This window comes from Tachyglossus aculeatus, chromosome 2 (assembly GCF_015852505.1).
Source record: "Tachyglossus aculeatus isolate mTacAcu1 chromosome 2, mTacAcu1.pri, whole genome shotgun sequence".
In the NCBI taxonomy this organism is placed as follows: Eukaryota; Metazoa; Chordata; class Mammalia; order Monotremata; family Tachyglossidae; genus Tachyglossus; species Tachyglossus aculeatus.
In genome coordinates this window covers 170720026-170734635 of record NC_052067.1, presented here as the reverse complement: position 1 = coordinate 170734635, position 14610 = coordinate 170720026, and the positions used below count along the sequence as shown (strand labels likewise).

The 14610-nt window shown below is 58.7% G+C and overlaps 2 protein-coding genes across 2 annotated transcripts in view; both read left to right on the top strand.

The window, feature by feature from the left end:
- The first annotated feature begins 1677 nt into the window (after window positions 1-1677).
- On the top strand, window positions 1678-5841 carry LOC119944116 (basic proline-rich protein-like). Its single transcript, XM_038765339.1, has 6 exons — window positions 1678-1763; window positions 2014-2362; window positions 2493-3705; window positions 3785-4014; window positions 4113-5005; window positions 5394-5841. Exons 1-6 carry the CDS (start codon window positions 1678-1680, stop codon window positions 5839-5841), a joined length of 3219 nt encoding a protein of 1072 aa, XP_038621267.1.
- Window positions 5842-6162: 321 nt separating this feature from the next.
- GOLT1B (golgi transport 1B) overlaps window positions 6163-14610 on the top strand; it is a 48138-nt gene continuing 39690 nt past the window's right edge. The window contains exon 1 of the mRNA XM_038766004.1: window positions 6163-6237. Coding sequence (XP_038621932.1) covers window positions 6213-6237 — 25 coding nt within the window. The 5' untranslated portion in view covers window positions 6163-6212. The remainder of the gene's footprint in view (window positions 6238-14610) is intronic.

Below are 14610 nucleotides of genomic sequence, written 5' to 3'. Positions count from 1 at the left end.
GGGACAACATGATCGCCTTGTATCTCCCTTAGTGCTTAGAACCGTGCTTGGCACATAGTAAGCGCTTAATAAATGCCATTATTATTATTATTATCATCATCATTCTGCTCTGTACCTCAGTTCCCTCATCTGTCAAATGGGGATGAAGACTGTGAGCCCCACGTGGGACAACCTGATCGCCTTGTATCTCTCCCAGTGCTTAGAACAGTGCTTGGCACATAGTAAGCGCTTAATAAATGCCATTATTATTATTATTATTATCATCATCATTCTGCTCTGTACCTCAGTTCCCTCATCTGTCAAATGGGGATGAAGACTGTGAGCCCCACGGGGGAAAACCTGAGCACCTTGTATCTCCCCCGACGCTTAGAACAGTGCTTGGCACAGAGTAAGTCCTTAACAAATGCCATTATGATTATAGTAAAGGCTTAGAACGGGGCTTGGCCAATGCCGTCATTATTATTATTATTATTATTCTCTGTGCCTCAGTTCCCTCATCTGTAAAGTGGGGACGAAGACTCTGAGCCCCCCGTGGGACAACCTGAGCACCTTGTAACCTCCCCAGCGATTAGAACCGTGCTTTGCACATAGTAAGCGCTTAAGAAATGCCATTATTTTATTATCATTCTCTGGGCCTCAGTGACCTCATCTGTAAAATGGGGATGAAGACTGTGAGCCCCACATGGGACAACCTGATCACCTTGTAACCTCCACAATGCTTAGAACAGTGCTTGGCACTTAGTAAGCACTTAACAAATGCCATTATTATTATTATTATTCTCTGTGCCTCAGTTCCCTCCTCTTTAAAATGGGGATGCAGACTGTGAGACCCAGTGGGACAACCTGAGCACCTTGTAACCTCTCCAGCGCTTAGAACAGTGCTTGGCACATAGTAAGCGCTTAACAAATACCATCATCATTATTATTATTATTATTATTATTATTATTATTATTCTCTGTGCCTCAGTTCTCTCATCGGCCAAATGGGGATGAAGACTGTGAGCCCCTGCCGTGGGACAACCCGATCACCTTGTAACCTCCCCAGTGCTTAGAACAGTGCTTGGCACATAGTAAGCGCTTAACAAATGCCATCATTATTATTATTGATTATTATGATTATGATTACTATCTGTGCCTCAGTTCCCTCATCTGTCAAATGGGGATGAAGACTGTGAGCCCCCTGGGGGACAACCTGATCACCTTGCATCCCCTCCAGTGCTTAGAACAGGGCTTGGCACATAGTAAACGCTTAACGTAGTAAGCGCTTGGAGTCAGAGGTCCTGGGTTCAAATCCCAGCTCTGCCAATTGTCAGTTGTGTGACTTTGGGCAGGTCACTTCACTTCTCTGGGCCTCGGTTCCCTCATCTGTAAAATGGGGGTGAAGACTGGGAGCCCCCCGGGGGACAACCTGATCACCTTGTAACCTCCCCAGCGCTTAGAACAGTGCTTGGCACAGAGTAAGCGCTTAATAAATGCCATCGTTATTATTTATTATTATTGTTAACACATGCCATCATTATGATGATGATGCTGCTGCTAAGTTCCCAGGCCCTGCTGGGAGGCCACGCCCACCGACGGGAGGGAAGGCCACGCCCCCCGACCAATGGGAGGGCAGGGCCGGGAGGGAAGGCCACGCCCCCAGGAAGGGGCAGAGCGGGAGGCCCCGCCCACCAGCCAATGGGAGGGCAGGCCACGCCCACCGACCAATGGGTGGGCAGAGCGCCCACGCCCCCCTACCCCCACCAGGGAGCAGCAGAGAGGCAGTACGCCCGCTGACCAATGGGAGGGCGGAGCTGTGGGGGAGGCCACGCCTACCGGCCAATGAGAGGGCGGAGCAGGGAGGGGAGGCCCCGCCCGCCAGCCAATGGGAGGGAGAGAGGGAGAGAGGGAGAGAGGGAGAGAGGGAGAGAGGGAGAGAGGGAGAGAGGGAGAGAGGGAGAGAGGGAGAGAGGGAGAGAGGGAGGCCCCGCCCCTCGGGAGCGCAGAGCAGGGGGGAGAAAGCTCCTCCCACAGGGAGCGCAGAGCGAGGAAAAGCCCCGCCCCCCAAGAGCGCAGAGCGAGAACAGGCCCCGCCCCCCCTGGGGGCACAGAGCGGGGGAAAGCCCCGCCCATAGGGAGCGCAGAGCGGGAAAATTGCCTTCCCCCGGGAGCACAGAGAGGGGAAAGCCCCGCCCCCGGGGAGCGCAGAGGGGGAATAGGCCCCGCCCCCGAGGAGCGCAGAGCGAGGAGAAGCCCCGCCCCCCCGGGAGCGCAGAGCGAGGAAGGGCTCCTCCCACAGGGAGCGCAGAGCGGGAGGGGGGAAGCCCCACCCCCCGGGAGAGCGCAGAGCGAGGAGAGGCCCCGCCCCCCGGGGGAGCGCAGAGCGAGGAAAGGCCCCGCCCCCCGGGGAGCGCAGAGCGCGGGGGGGGGGGAAGCCCCGACACCCGTGAGCGCAGACCAGGAAAAGGCCCCGCCCCCGGGGACCGCAGAGCGAGGAAAATCTCCTCCCACAGGGAGCGCAGAGCGGGAAAAGCTCCTTCCCCCGGGAGCGCAGAGCGAGGAAAAGCCCCGCCCCCCAAGAGCGCAGAGCGAGAAGAGGCCCCGCCCCCCGGGGAGCGCAGAGCGAGGAAAAGCGCCTTCCCCGGGAGCGCAGAGGGAGGAAAAGCCCCGCCCCCGAGGAGCGCAAAGCGGGGGGGGGGGAAGCTCCTTCCCCCGGGAGCGCAGAGCGAGGAAAAGCCCCGCCTCTCGGGAGCGCACAGGGGGAGAGGCCCCGCCCCCAGGGAGCGCAAAGCGGGGGAAAAACTCCTTCCCGGGGAGCGCAGAGCGAGGAAAAGTCCCGCCCCCGGGGAGCACAAATTGGGGAAAATCCCCTCCCCCCCCGGGGAGCGGAAAGCGGGGAAAAGCTCCTTCCCGGGGAGCTTAGAGCGAGGAGAGGCTCCGCCCCCAGGGAGCGCAGAGCGAAGAAAATCCCGCCCATAGGGAGCGCAGAGCGAGGAAAAGCCCCGCCCCCGGGGAGCGCAGAGCGGGGGGGGGGGAAAAGCTCCTTCCTTCCGGAGCGCAGCGCGGGAAAAAGCCCCGCCCCTCGGGAGCGCAGAGCGGGAAAAAGCCCCGCCCTTCGGGAGCGCAGAGCGAGGAGCGGCCCCGCCCCCGAGGAGCGCAGAGCGAGGGGCCCCGTCCCCGGGGAGCGCAGAGCGGGAAATGCTCCTTCCCCCGAGGAGCGCAGAGCGAGGAAAAGCCCCGCCCCCCGGGGAGCGCAGAGCGAGGAAAAGCCCCGCCCCCCGGGAGCGCAGAGCGGGGAAAAGCCCCGCCCCCCGGGAGCGCAGAGCGTGGGGGAAAGCCCCGCCCCCCGGGAGCGCAGAGCGGGGGGGAAAAGCCCCGCCCCCGAAGAGCGCAGAGCGGGAAAATCTCCTTCCCCAGGAGCGCAGAGCGAGGAAAAGCCCCGCCCCCGAAGAGCGCAGAGCAGGAGGAAAAAGCCCCTTCCCCGGGGAGCGCAGAGCGGGGAAAAAGCTCCTTCCCCCGGGAGCGCAGAGCGAGGAAAGCTCCGCCCCCCGGGAGCGCAGAGGGGGGAGAGGCCCCGCCCCCGGGAGCGCAGAGCAAGGAAAATCTCCTCCCACGGGGAGCGTAGAGCAAAGAAAATCCCGCCCATAGGGAGCGCAGAGCGAGGAAAAGCCCCGCCCCCGGGGAGCTCAGAGCGAGAGACCCCGCCCTCCGGGAGCGCAGAACGAGGCCCCGCCCCCGAGGAGTGCTGAGGGGGGAGAGGCCCCGCCCCCCGGGAGCGCAGAGCGAGGGAAACCTCCTCCCACAGGGAGCGCAGAACGAGAGGCCCCGCCCCCGAGGAGCGCAGGGGGGGAGAGGCCCCGCCCCCCGGGAGCGCAGAGCGAGGGAAACCTCCTCCCACAGGGAGCGCAGAGCGAAGAAAATCCCGCCCATAGGGAGCGCAGAGCGAGGAGAAGCCCCGCCCACAGGGAGCGCAGAGCGAAGAAAAGTCCCGCCCATAGGGAGCGCAAAGCGGGGAAAGCCCCGCCCCCGGGGAGCGTAGAGCGGGGGGGGAAGCCCCGCCCCCAAGAGAGCGCAGAGCGGGGAAAAGCCCCGCCCCCAGGGGAGCGCAGAGCGAGGAAAATCTCCTCCCCCAGGGAGCGCAGAGCGAAGAAAATCCCGCCCATAGGGAGCGCAGAGCGGGAAAAGCCCCGCCCCCGGGGAGCGCAGAGCGGGGGGGAAAAAGCTCCTTCCCGGGGAGCGCAGAGCGAGGAGAGGCCCCGCCCCCGAGGAGCGCAGAGCGAGGAAAATCTCCTCCCACAGAGAGCGCAGAGCGAAGAAAATCCCGCCCACAGGGAGCGCAGAGCGGGGGAAAAAGCCCCGCCCCTCGGGAGCGCAGAGCGAGGAGCGGCCCCGCCCCCGAGGAGCGCAGAGCGGGAATAGGCCCCGCCCCCGGGGAGCGCAGAGCGGGAAATGCTCCTTCCCCCCGAGGAGCGCAGAGAGACGAAAAGCCCCGCCCCCCGGGGAGCACAGACCGAGGAAAGTCTCCTCCCACAGGGAGTGCAGAGCAGGAAAAGCTCCTTCCCCCGGGAGCGCAGAGCGAGGAAAAGCTCCTCCCTCAGGTAGCGCAGAGCGAGGGAAAGCCCCGCCCCCCCAAGAGCGCAGAGCGAGAAGAGGCCCCGCCCCCCGGGGAGTGCAGAGCGAGGAAAAGCCCCGCCCCCAAGGAGCGCAGAGCGGGGGGGGGGGGGGGGGAGCTCCTTCCCTGGGAGCGCAGAGCGAGAGACCCCCGCCCCCGAGGAGTGCAGAGGGGGGAGAGGCCCCGCCCCCCGGGAGCGCAGAGCGAGGAAAAGCTCCTCCCACAGGGAGCGCAGAGCGAGGAAAATCCCACCCATAGGGAGCGCAGAGCGAGGAGAAAGCCCCGCCCCCCGGGGTGCGCAGAGCGAGGAAAAGCCCCGCCCCCCGGGGAGCGCAGAGCGAGGAAAAGGCCCCGCCCCTCGGGAGCTCAGAGCGGGGGGGAGGCCCCGCCCCCGGGAGCGCAGAGCGGGGAAAAGCCCCGCCCCCGAGGAGCGCAGAGAGAGAGAGGAAAGCTCCGCCCCCTTCGGAGCGCAGAGAGAGGAAAATCCCACCCATAGGGAGCGCAGAGCGAGGAAAAGCCCCGCCCCCGGGGAGAGCAGAGCGGGGGGGGGAAAAAGCCCCCGCCCCCCGGGGAGCGCAGAGCGAGAAAAAGGCCCCGCCCCTCGGGAGCGCAGAGCGGGGAAAAGCCCCGCCCCCGAGGAGCGCAGAGAGAGAGAGAGAGAGAGAGAGAGAGAGAGAGAGAGAGAGGAAAGCTCCGCCCCCTTCGGAGCGCAGAGCGAGGAAAAGCCCCTCCCCCGAGGAGCGCAGAGGGGGAGAGGCCCCGCCCCCCGGGAGCGCAGAGCGAGGAAAATCTCCTCCCACAGGGAGCGCAGAGCGAGGAAAAGTCCCGCCCCCGGGGAGCGCAGGGCAGGGGGGGGAAAAGCTCCTTCCCCGGGGAGCGCAAAGCGAGGAGAGGCCCCGCCCCCGAAGAGCGCAGAGCGAGGAAAAGCCCCGCCCCCCGGGGAGCGCAGAGCGAGGAAAAGCCCCGCCCCCCGGGAGCGCAGAACCGGGGGAAGCCCCGCCGTCCGGGAGAGCGCAGAGCGGGGAAAGGCCCCGCCCCCGAGAAGCGCAGAGCGGGGAAAGGCCCCGCCCCCGAGAAGCGCAGAGCGGGAAAAACTACTTCTCCGGGAGCGCAGAGCGAGGAAAAGCCCCGCCCCCCGGGAGAGCGCAGAGCGGGAAAAGCCCCGCCCCCCGGGGAGCGCAGAGAGAGGGGGGAAGCCCGCCCCCCAGGGAGCGCAGAGCGGGGAAAAGCCCCCGCCCCGGGGACCGTAGAGCGGGGAGCGCATCTCCCCCTTACCTGTCCCGAAGCCCCCCGGTGCCGCCCCCCCCCGCCTTCTTCAGCGTCCCGACCCCGCCCTCCCGCGCACGCGCGCGCGGCCGCCCCCCCCCCACTTCCGGCCCGGCCCGGGGGCGCCCGCCAATCAGAGCGCCGCCCCCGCGGCGCGCATGCGCCCTGCCCCCTCTGTGGGCGGGCGTCCCCCAACAAGGCGGCCCCCGATTGGCCGAGGCGGCGGCGGGGCGGGGCCAATGGGCGGCGGCGGCGGGCCGGGGGCCCTGTGGTTCGGGGAGACGTGGCGGCCTCGGTGCGCGTGCGTGCGTGCGTCGTGCGTGCGCGCCCCCGCCGGCAGCCCGACGCCGTCACCATGATCTCCCTGAGCGACAGCCAGAGTAAGCGCCCCGCACTGTACTGAGCGCCCGGACCCGGGGATGGGGGGGACCGGAAACCATCGTTATTATAACGAGAATAAAGAAGGGATGGGGCCTGGGGGGCGGGCACTGTGCTAAGCGCTGCGGAGGCAGGGGGGCGGGGGGCAGCAGCAGCACCATCCCCATAAGGAGGGGATTGGGGAAGCGCCTACTACGGGGCAGGCACTGTGCTGAGCGCTCAGGTGGCCCATCATCATCACCCCTCCCCAAGCGCTTAGTAGAGTCCTCTGCACGCACTGAGCGCCCAATAAATATGATTGAATGAATGAATGAAGGAGGGGATAGGGTAAGCGCTTCCTCTGGGCCTAGGGGGCAGGCACTGTGCTAAGCGCTCAGGTGGCCAGTCATCATCATCATCACCCCCCCCCCCAAGCGCTTAGTGGAGTCCTCTGTACGCACTAAGCGCTCAATAAATGATTGAATGAATGAAGGAGGGGATTGGTTAAGCGCTTCCTCTGGGCCTAGGGGGCAGGCACTGTGCTAAGCGCTCAGGTGGCCCATCATCATCATCATCACCACCCCCAAGCGCTTAGTAGAGTCCTCTGCACACACTGAGCGCCCAATAAATATGATTGAATGAATGAATGAAGGAGGGGATTGGTTAAGCGCTTCCTCTGGGCCTAGGGGGCAGGCACTGTGCTAAGCGCCCAGGTGGCCAATCATCATCATCATCACACCCCCCCCAAGCGCTTAGTGGAGTCCTCTGTACGCACTAAGCGCTCAATAAATGATTGAATGAATGAATGAATGAAGGAGGGGATTGGTTAAGCGCTTCCTCTGGGCCTAGGGGGCAGGCACTGTGCTAAGCGCTCAGGTGGCCCATCATCATCATCATCATCACCCCCCCCCAAGCGCTTAGTAGAGTCCTCTGCACGCACTGAGCGCCCAATAAATATGATTGAATGAATGAATGAAGGAGGGGATAGGGTAAGCGCTTCCTCTGGGCCTAGGGGGCAGGCACTGTGCTAAGCGCTCAGGTGGCCAATCATCATCATCATCATCACCCCACTCCAAGCGCTTAGTAGAGTCCTCTGTACACACTAAGCGCCCAATAAGTATGATTGAATGAATGAATGAAGGAGGGGATTGGGTAAGCGCTTCCTCTGGGCCTAGGGGGCAGGCACTGTGCTAAGCGCCCAGGTGGCCAATCATCATCATCATCACCACCCCCAAACGCTTAGTAGAGTCCTCTGCACACACTGAGCGCCCAATAAATATGATTGAATGAATGAATGAAGGAGGGGATTGGTTAAGTGCTTCCTCTGGGCCTAGGGGGCAGGCACTGTGCTAAGCGCCCAGGTAGCCAATCATCATTATCATCACCCCCCCAAGCGCTTAGTAGAGTCCTTTGCACACTCTAAGCCCCCAATAAATATGATTGAATGACTGGATGAAGGAGGGGGTTGGTTAAGCGCTTCCTCTGGGCCTAGGGGGCAGGCACTGTGCTAAGCGCTCAGGTGGCCAATCATCATCACCCCTCCCGCCCAAGCGCTTAGTAGCGTCCTCTGCACACTCTAAGCACCCAATAAATATGATTGAATGAATGAATGAAGGAGGGGATGGGTTAAGCGCTTCTAATGGGCCTAGGGGGCAGGCACTGTGCTAAGCGCTCAGGTGGCCAATCATCATCATCATCACCACCCCCAAGCGCTTAGTAGAGTCCTCTGCACACAGTGAGCGCCCAATAAATATGATTGAATGAATGAAGGAGGGGATTGGTTAAGTGCTTCTAATGGGCCTAGGGGGCAGGCACTGTGCTAAGCACTCAGGTGGCCAATCATCATCATCATCATCATCCCCTCCCCTCCCCCAAGCGCTTAGTAGAGTCCTCTGCACACACTAAGCGCCCAATAAATATGATTGAATGAATGAATGAAGGAGGGGATTGGTTAAGCGCTTCCTCTGGGCCTAGGGGGCAGGCACTGTGCTAAGCGCTCAGGTGGCCAGTCATCATCATCATCATCATCACCTCCCCTCCCCCTAAGCGCTTAGTAGAGTCCTCTGCACACACTAGGCGCCCAATAAATATGATTGAATGAATGAAGGAGGGGATTGGTTAAGTGCTTCCTATGGGCGTAGGGTGAAGGCACTGTGCTAAGCGCTTAGGTGGCCAATCATCATCACCATCACCCCTCCAAGCGCTTAGTAGGGTCCTCTGCACACACTAAGCGCCCAATAAATATGATTGAATGAATGAATGGAGGGGATTGGTTAAGCGCTTCTAATGGGCCTAGGTGGCAGGCACTGTGCTAAGCGCTCAGGTGGCCAGTCATCATCATCATCAACCCCCCCAAATGCTTAGTAGAGTCCTCTGCACACACTGAGCGCCCAATAAATATGATTGAATGAATGAAGGAGGGGATTGGTTAAGCGCTTCTAATGGGCCTAGGGGGCAGGCACTGTGCTAAGCGCTCAGGTGGCCAATCATCATCATCCCCTCCCCTCCCCCAAGCGCTTAGTAGAGTCCTCTGCACACACTAAGCACCCAATAAATATGATTGAATGAATGAAGGAAGGAGGGGATTGGTTAAGTGCTTCCTATGGGCGTAGGGTGAAGGCACTGTGCTAAGCGCTCAGGTGGCCAATCATCATCACCATCACCCCTCCAAGCGCTTAGTAGGGTCCTCTGCACACACTGAGCGCCCAATAAATATGATTGAATGAATGAATGGAGGGGATTGGTTAAGCGCTTCTAATGGGCCTAGGGGGTAGGCACTGTGCTAAGCGCTGCGGAGATGGGGGGGGGCAGCAGCATCATCATCATCCCCATAAGGAGGGGATTGGGGAAGCGCTTACTACGGGGCAGGCACTGTGCTAAGCGCTCAGGTGGCCAGTCATCATCATCGTCATCACCTCCCCTCCCCCTAAGCGCTTAGTAGAGTCCTCTGCGCACACTAAGCGCCCAATAACTATGATTGAATGAATGAAGGAGGGGATTGGTTAAGCGCTTCCTCTGGGCCTAGGGTGAAGGCACTGTGCTAAGCGCTTAGGTGGCCAATCATCATCACCATCGTCCCTCCAAGTGCTTAGTAGAGTCTTCTGCTCACTCTAAGCACCCAATAAATATGATTGAATGAATGAATGAAGGAGGGGATTGGGTAACCGCTTCCTCTGGGCCTAGGGGGCAGGCACTGTGCTAAGCGCTGGGGTGGCCAATGATCATCATCATCATCAGTAGGGAATTGGTTAAACGCTTCCCATGGGGCAGGCACTGTGCTAAGCGCTGCGGGGGGGGGGGGGCATCAGCAGCATCATCCCCATAAGGAGGGGATTGGGGAAGCGCTTACTAGGGGGCAGGCACTGTGCTAAGCGCTTAGGTGGCCAATCATCATCACGTCTCCCCCCCAGGCGCTTAGTAGAGTCCTCTGCACACAGTAAGCACCCAGTAAATATGATTGAATGAATGAAAGATGGAGGGGATGGGTTAAGCGCTTCTAATGGGCCTAGGGGGCAGGCACTGTGCTAAGCGCTGGGGTGGCCAATGATCATCATCATCATCACCCCCCCCCAAGCGCTTAGTAGAGTCCTCTGCACACACTGAGCTCCCAATAAGTATGATTGAATGAATGAATGAAGGAGGGGTTGGTTAAGCGCTTCCTCTGGGCCTAGGGGGCAGGCACTGTGCTAAGCGCTGCGGAGATGGGGGGGGCATCAGCAGCATCCCCATAAGGAGGGGATTGGGGAAGCGCTTACTAGGGGGCAGGCACTGTGCTAAGCGCTCAGGTGGCCAATCATCATCATCGTCATCACCTCCCCTCCCCCTAAGCGCTTAGTAGAGTCCTCTGCACACACTAAGCGCCCAGTGAATATGATTGAATGAATGAATGAAGGAGGGGATTGGTTAAGCGCTTCCTCTGGGCCTAGGGTGAAGGTACTGTGCTAAGCGCTTAGGTGGCTAATCATCATCACCATCACCCCTCCAAGCGCTTAGTAGAGTCCTCTGCACACACTAAGCGCCCAATAAATATGATTGAATGAATGAACGAAGAAGGGGATTGGTTAAGCGCTTCCTATGGGCGTAGGGTGAAGGCACCGTAGTAAGCGCTGGGGTGGCCAATGATCATCATCACCCCACCCCAAGCGATTAGTAGAGTCCTCTGTACACACTAAGTGCCCAATAAATATGATTGAATGAATGAATGAATGAAGGAGGGGATTGGGTAAGCGCTTCCTATTGCCTGGGGGGCAGGCGCTGTGCTAAGCGCTGTGGAGACAGGGGCGGGGGCAGCAGCATCCCCATAAGGAGGGGGTTGGGGAAGTACTTACTAGGGGGCAGGCACTGTGCTAAGCGCTCAGGTGGCCAATCATCATCATCATCACCTCCCCTCCCCCTAAGCGCTTAGTAGAGTCCTGTGCACACACTAAGCGCCCAATAAATATGATTGGATGAATGAATGAAGGAGGGGATTGGGTAAGTGCTTCCTCTGGGCCTAGGGGGCAGGCACTGTGCTAAGCGCCCAGGTGGCCAATCATCATCATCATCATCATAAGGAGGGAATTGGTTAAACGCTTCCTATGGTACAGGCACTGTGCTAAGCGCTGGGGGGGGGCATCAGCAGCATCATCCCCATAAGGAGGGGATTGGGGAAGCGCTTACTAGGGGGCAGGCACTGTGCTAAGCGCTCAGGTGGCCAATCATCATCACATCTCCCCCCCCAAGCGCTTAGTAGAGTCCTCTGCACACATTAAGCGCCCAATAAATATGATTGAATGAATGAGTGAAGGAGGGGTTGGTTAAGCGCTTCCTATGGGCCTAGGGGTCAATGAATGAATGAAGGAGGGAATTTGTTAAGCACTTCCTATGGGCCTAGGGTGCAGGCACTGTGCTAAGCGCTGCGGAGACGGGGGCGGCATCAGCAGCATCACCATAAGGAGGGGATTGGGGAAGCGCTTACTAGGGGGCAGGCACTGTACTAAGCGCTCAGGTGGCCAATCATCATCACCCCCCCCCAAGCGCTTAGTAGAGTCCTCTGCACATACTAAGCACCCAATAAATATGATTGAATGAGTGAAGGAGGGGATTGGGTAAGCGCTTCCAATGAGCCTAAGGGGCAGGCACTGTGCTGAGCGCTGAGGTGGCCAATCATCAGCATCACCTCCCCTTCCCCCCAAGTGTTTAGTAGAGTCCTCTGCACACACTAAGCGCCCAGTAAATACAATTGAATGAATGAATGAAGGAGGGGATTGGTTAAGCGCTTCCTCTGGGCCTAGGGGGCAGGCGCTGTGCTAAACCCTCGGGTGGCTAATGAACATCATCATCATCCCACCCCAAGCGCTTAGTAGAGTCCTCTGCACACACTAAGCGCCCAATAAATACGATTGAATGAATGAATGAATGAAGGTAGGAGGGGATTGGTTAAGTGCTTCCTATGGGCCTGGGGGTCAGGCACTGTGCTAAGCGCTGGGGGGGATATCAGCTGCATCATCATCATCGGGGCGGATTGGGGAAGCGCTTACTAGGGGGCAGGCACTGTGCTAAGCGCTCAGGTGGCCAATTATCATCACCTCTCCCCCCCAGGCGCTTAGTAGAGTCCTCTGCACACACTAAGCGCCCAGTAAATACGATGGAATGAATGAATGAAGGAAGGAGGGGATTGGGTAAGCGCTTCCTCTGGGCCTAGGGGGCAGGCACTGTGCTAAGCGCTGGGGTGGCCAATGATCATCATCACCCCACCCCAAGCGCTTAGTACAGTCATCTGCGTGCACTAAGCGCCCAATAAGTACGATTGAGTAAATGAATGAATGAAGGAGGGGATTGGTTAAGCGCTTCCCATGGGGCAGGCACTGTGCTAAGCGCTGGGGTGGCTAATCAGCATCATCACAAGGAGGGAATTGGTTAAGCGCTTCCTGTGGGGCGGGCACTGTGCTAAGCGCTGGGGTGGCTAATCAGCATCGTCATAAGGAGGGAATTGGTTAAGCGCTTCCCATGGGGCAGGCACTGTGCTAAGCGCTGGGGTGGCTAATCATCATCATCATCATAAGGCGGGAATTAGTTAAGCGCTTCCTGCGGGGCAGGCACTGTGCTAAGCGCTGGGGTGACTAATCATCATCGTCATAAGGAGGGAATTGGTTAAGCGCTTCCTATAGGCCTGGGGGCAGGCACTGTGCTAAGCGCTGGGGTGAGTGGTGATCATCATCATGAGGGAATGAGTTAAGCGCTTCCTGTGGGGTAGGCACTGTGCTAAGCGCTAGGGTGACTAATGATCATCATCATAATGATAAATGAGGGGATTGGTTAAGCGCTTCCTATGGGGCAGGCACTGTGCTAAGCGCTGCGGTGGCTAATCATCATAATGATAATGAGGGGATTGGTTAAGCGCTTCCTATGGGGCAGGCACTGTGCTAAGCGCTGGGGTGGCTAATCATCATAGTGATAATGAGGGGATTGGTTAAGCGCTTCCTATGGGCCTAGGGGGCAGGCACTGTGCTAAGCGTTGGGGTGGCTAATCATCATCATAAGGAGGGAGTTGGTTAAGCGCTTCCTGTGGGCAGGCACTGTGCTAAGCGCTGGGGTGACTAATGATCATCATCATAATGAGGGGATTGGTTAAGCGCTTCCTATGGGCCTGGGGGGACAGGCACTGTGCTAAGCGCTAGGGTGACTAATAATAATAATAATAATTGGCATTTATTAAGCGCTTACTATGTGCAAAGCACCGTTCTAAGCGCTGGGGAGGTTACAAGGTGATCAGGTTGTCCCAGGTGGGGCTCACAGTCTTAATCCCCATTTTACAGATGAGGGAACTGAGGCCCAGAGAAGTGAAGTGACTTGCCCAAGGTCACACAGCAGACATGTGGTGGAGTCGGGATTCGAACCCACGACCTCTGACTCCAAAGCCCGGGCTCTTTCCACTGAGCCACGCCGCTTCTCTGTGCTAAGCGCTGGGGTGACTAATCATCATCATCATCATCATCATCATCATAATGAGGGGATTGGTTAAGCGCTTCCTATGGGCCTAGGGGGCAGGCACTGTGCTAAGCGCTAGGGTGACTAATCATCATCATCATCATAAGGAGGGAGTTGGTTAAGCGCTTCCTGTGGGGCAGGCACTGTGCTAAGCGCTGCGGTGGCTAATGATCATCATCATAATGAGGGGATTGGTTAAGCGCTTCCTATGGGCCTAAGGGGCAGGCACTGTGCTAAGCGCTAGGGTGACTAATCATCATCATCATAAGGAGGGAGTTGGTTAAGCGCTTCCTGTGGGGCAGGCACTGTGCTAAGCGCTGGGGTGACTAATGATCATCGTCATAATGAGGGGATTGGTTAAGCGCTTCCTATGGGCCTGGGGGGACAGGCACTGTGCTAAGCGCTAGGGTGACTAATGATAACAATAATAATAATTGGCATTTATTAAGCGCTTACTATGTGCAAAGCACCGTTCTAAGCGCTGGGGAGGATACAGGGTGATCAGGTTGTCCCAGGTGGGGCTCACAGTCTTAATCCCCATTTTACAGATGAGGTAGCTGAGGCCCAGAGAAGTGAAGTGACTTGCCCAAGATCACACAGCAGACATGTGGTGGAGTCGGGATTCGAACCCACGACCTCTGACTCCAAAGCCCGGGCTCTTTCCACTGAGCCACGCCGCTTCTCTGTGCTAAGCGCTGGGGTGACTAATCATCATCATCGTCATAAGGAGGGAGTTGGTTAAGTGCTTCCTGTGGGGCGGGCACTGTGCTAAGCGCTGGGGTGACTAATGATCATCATCATAATGAGGGGATTGGTTAAGCGCTTCCTATGGGCCTGGGGGAACAGGCACTGTGCTAAGCGCTGAGGTGGCTAATCAGACTTGTGAGCCCACTGCTGGGTAGGGACCGCCTCTATATGTTGCCAAATTGTCCTTCCCAAGCGCTTAGTACAGTGCTCTGCACACAGTAAGCGCTCAATAAATACGATCGAATGAATGAATGAATGAATCATCACCATCATCATAAGGAGGGGATTGGTTAAGCGCTTCCTTTGAGGCAGGCACTGTGCTAAGCGCTGGGACTAGGGGTGGTCATCAGCATCAGAATGAGGGGACTGATTAAGCGCTTACTACGTGCCCGGGGCGCAGACACTGTGCTAAGCGCTGGGGTGGGGGATCATCATAATGATACTGGTTTTAAGTGCTTACTGGGGGCAGGCACTGCGCTAAGCGCTGGGGTGGCTAATGATCATCATCATCATAAGGAGGGAGTTGGTTAAGCGCTTCCTGTGGGGCAGGCACTGTACTAAGCGCTGGGGTGGCTGACGATCGTCATCGTAATGATAATGAGGGGGGATTGGTTAAGCGCTTCCTGGGGGGCAGGCACTGTGCTAAGCGCTGGGGTGGCTAATCATCATCATCGTAAGGA

What these genes read in the sequence shown, in the direction of transcription:
- LOC119944116 (XM_038765339.1), top strand. Translation starts at nt 1,678, where the DNA reads ATGGGAGGGCAGGCCACGCCCACCGACCAATGGGTGGGCAGAGCGCCC. An exon ending in CTCCGGGAGCGCAGAACGAG is followed by an intron (nt 3,706 to 3,784) that starts GCCCCGCCCCCG and finishes CTCCTCCCACAG; the next exon opens with GGAGCGCAGAACGAGAGGCC. An exon ending in GGAGCGCAGAGCGGGGAAAA is followed by an intron (nt 5,006 to 5,393) that starts GCCCCGCCCCCG and finishes CTCCTCCCACAG; the next exon opens with GGAGCGCAGAGCGAGGAAAA.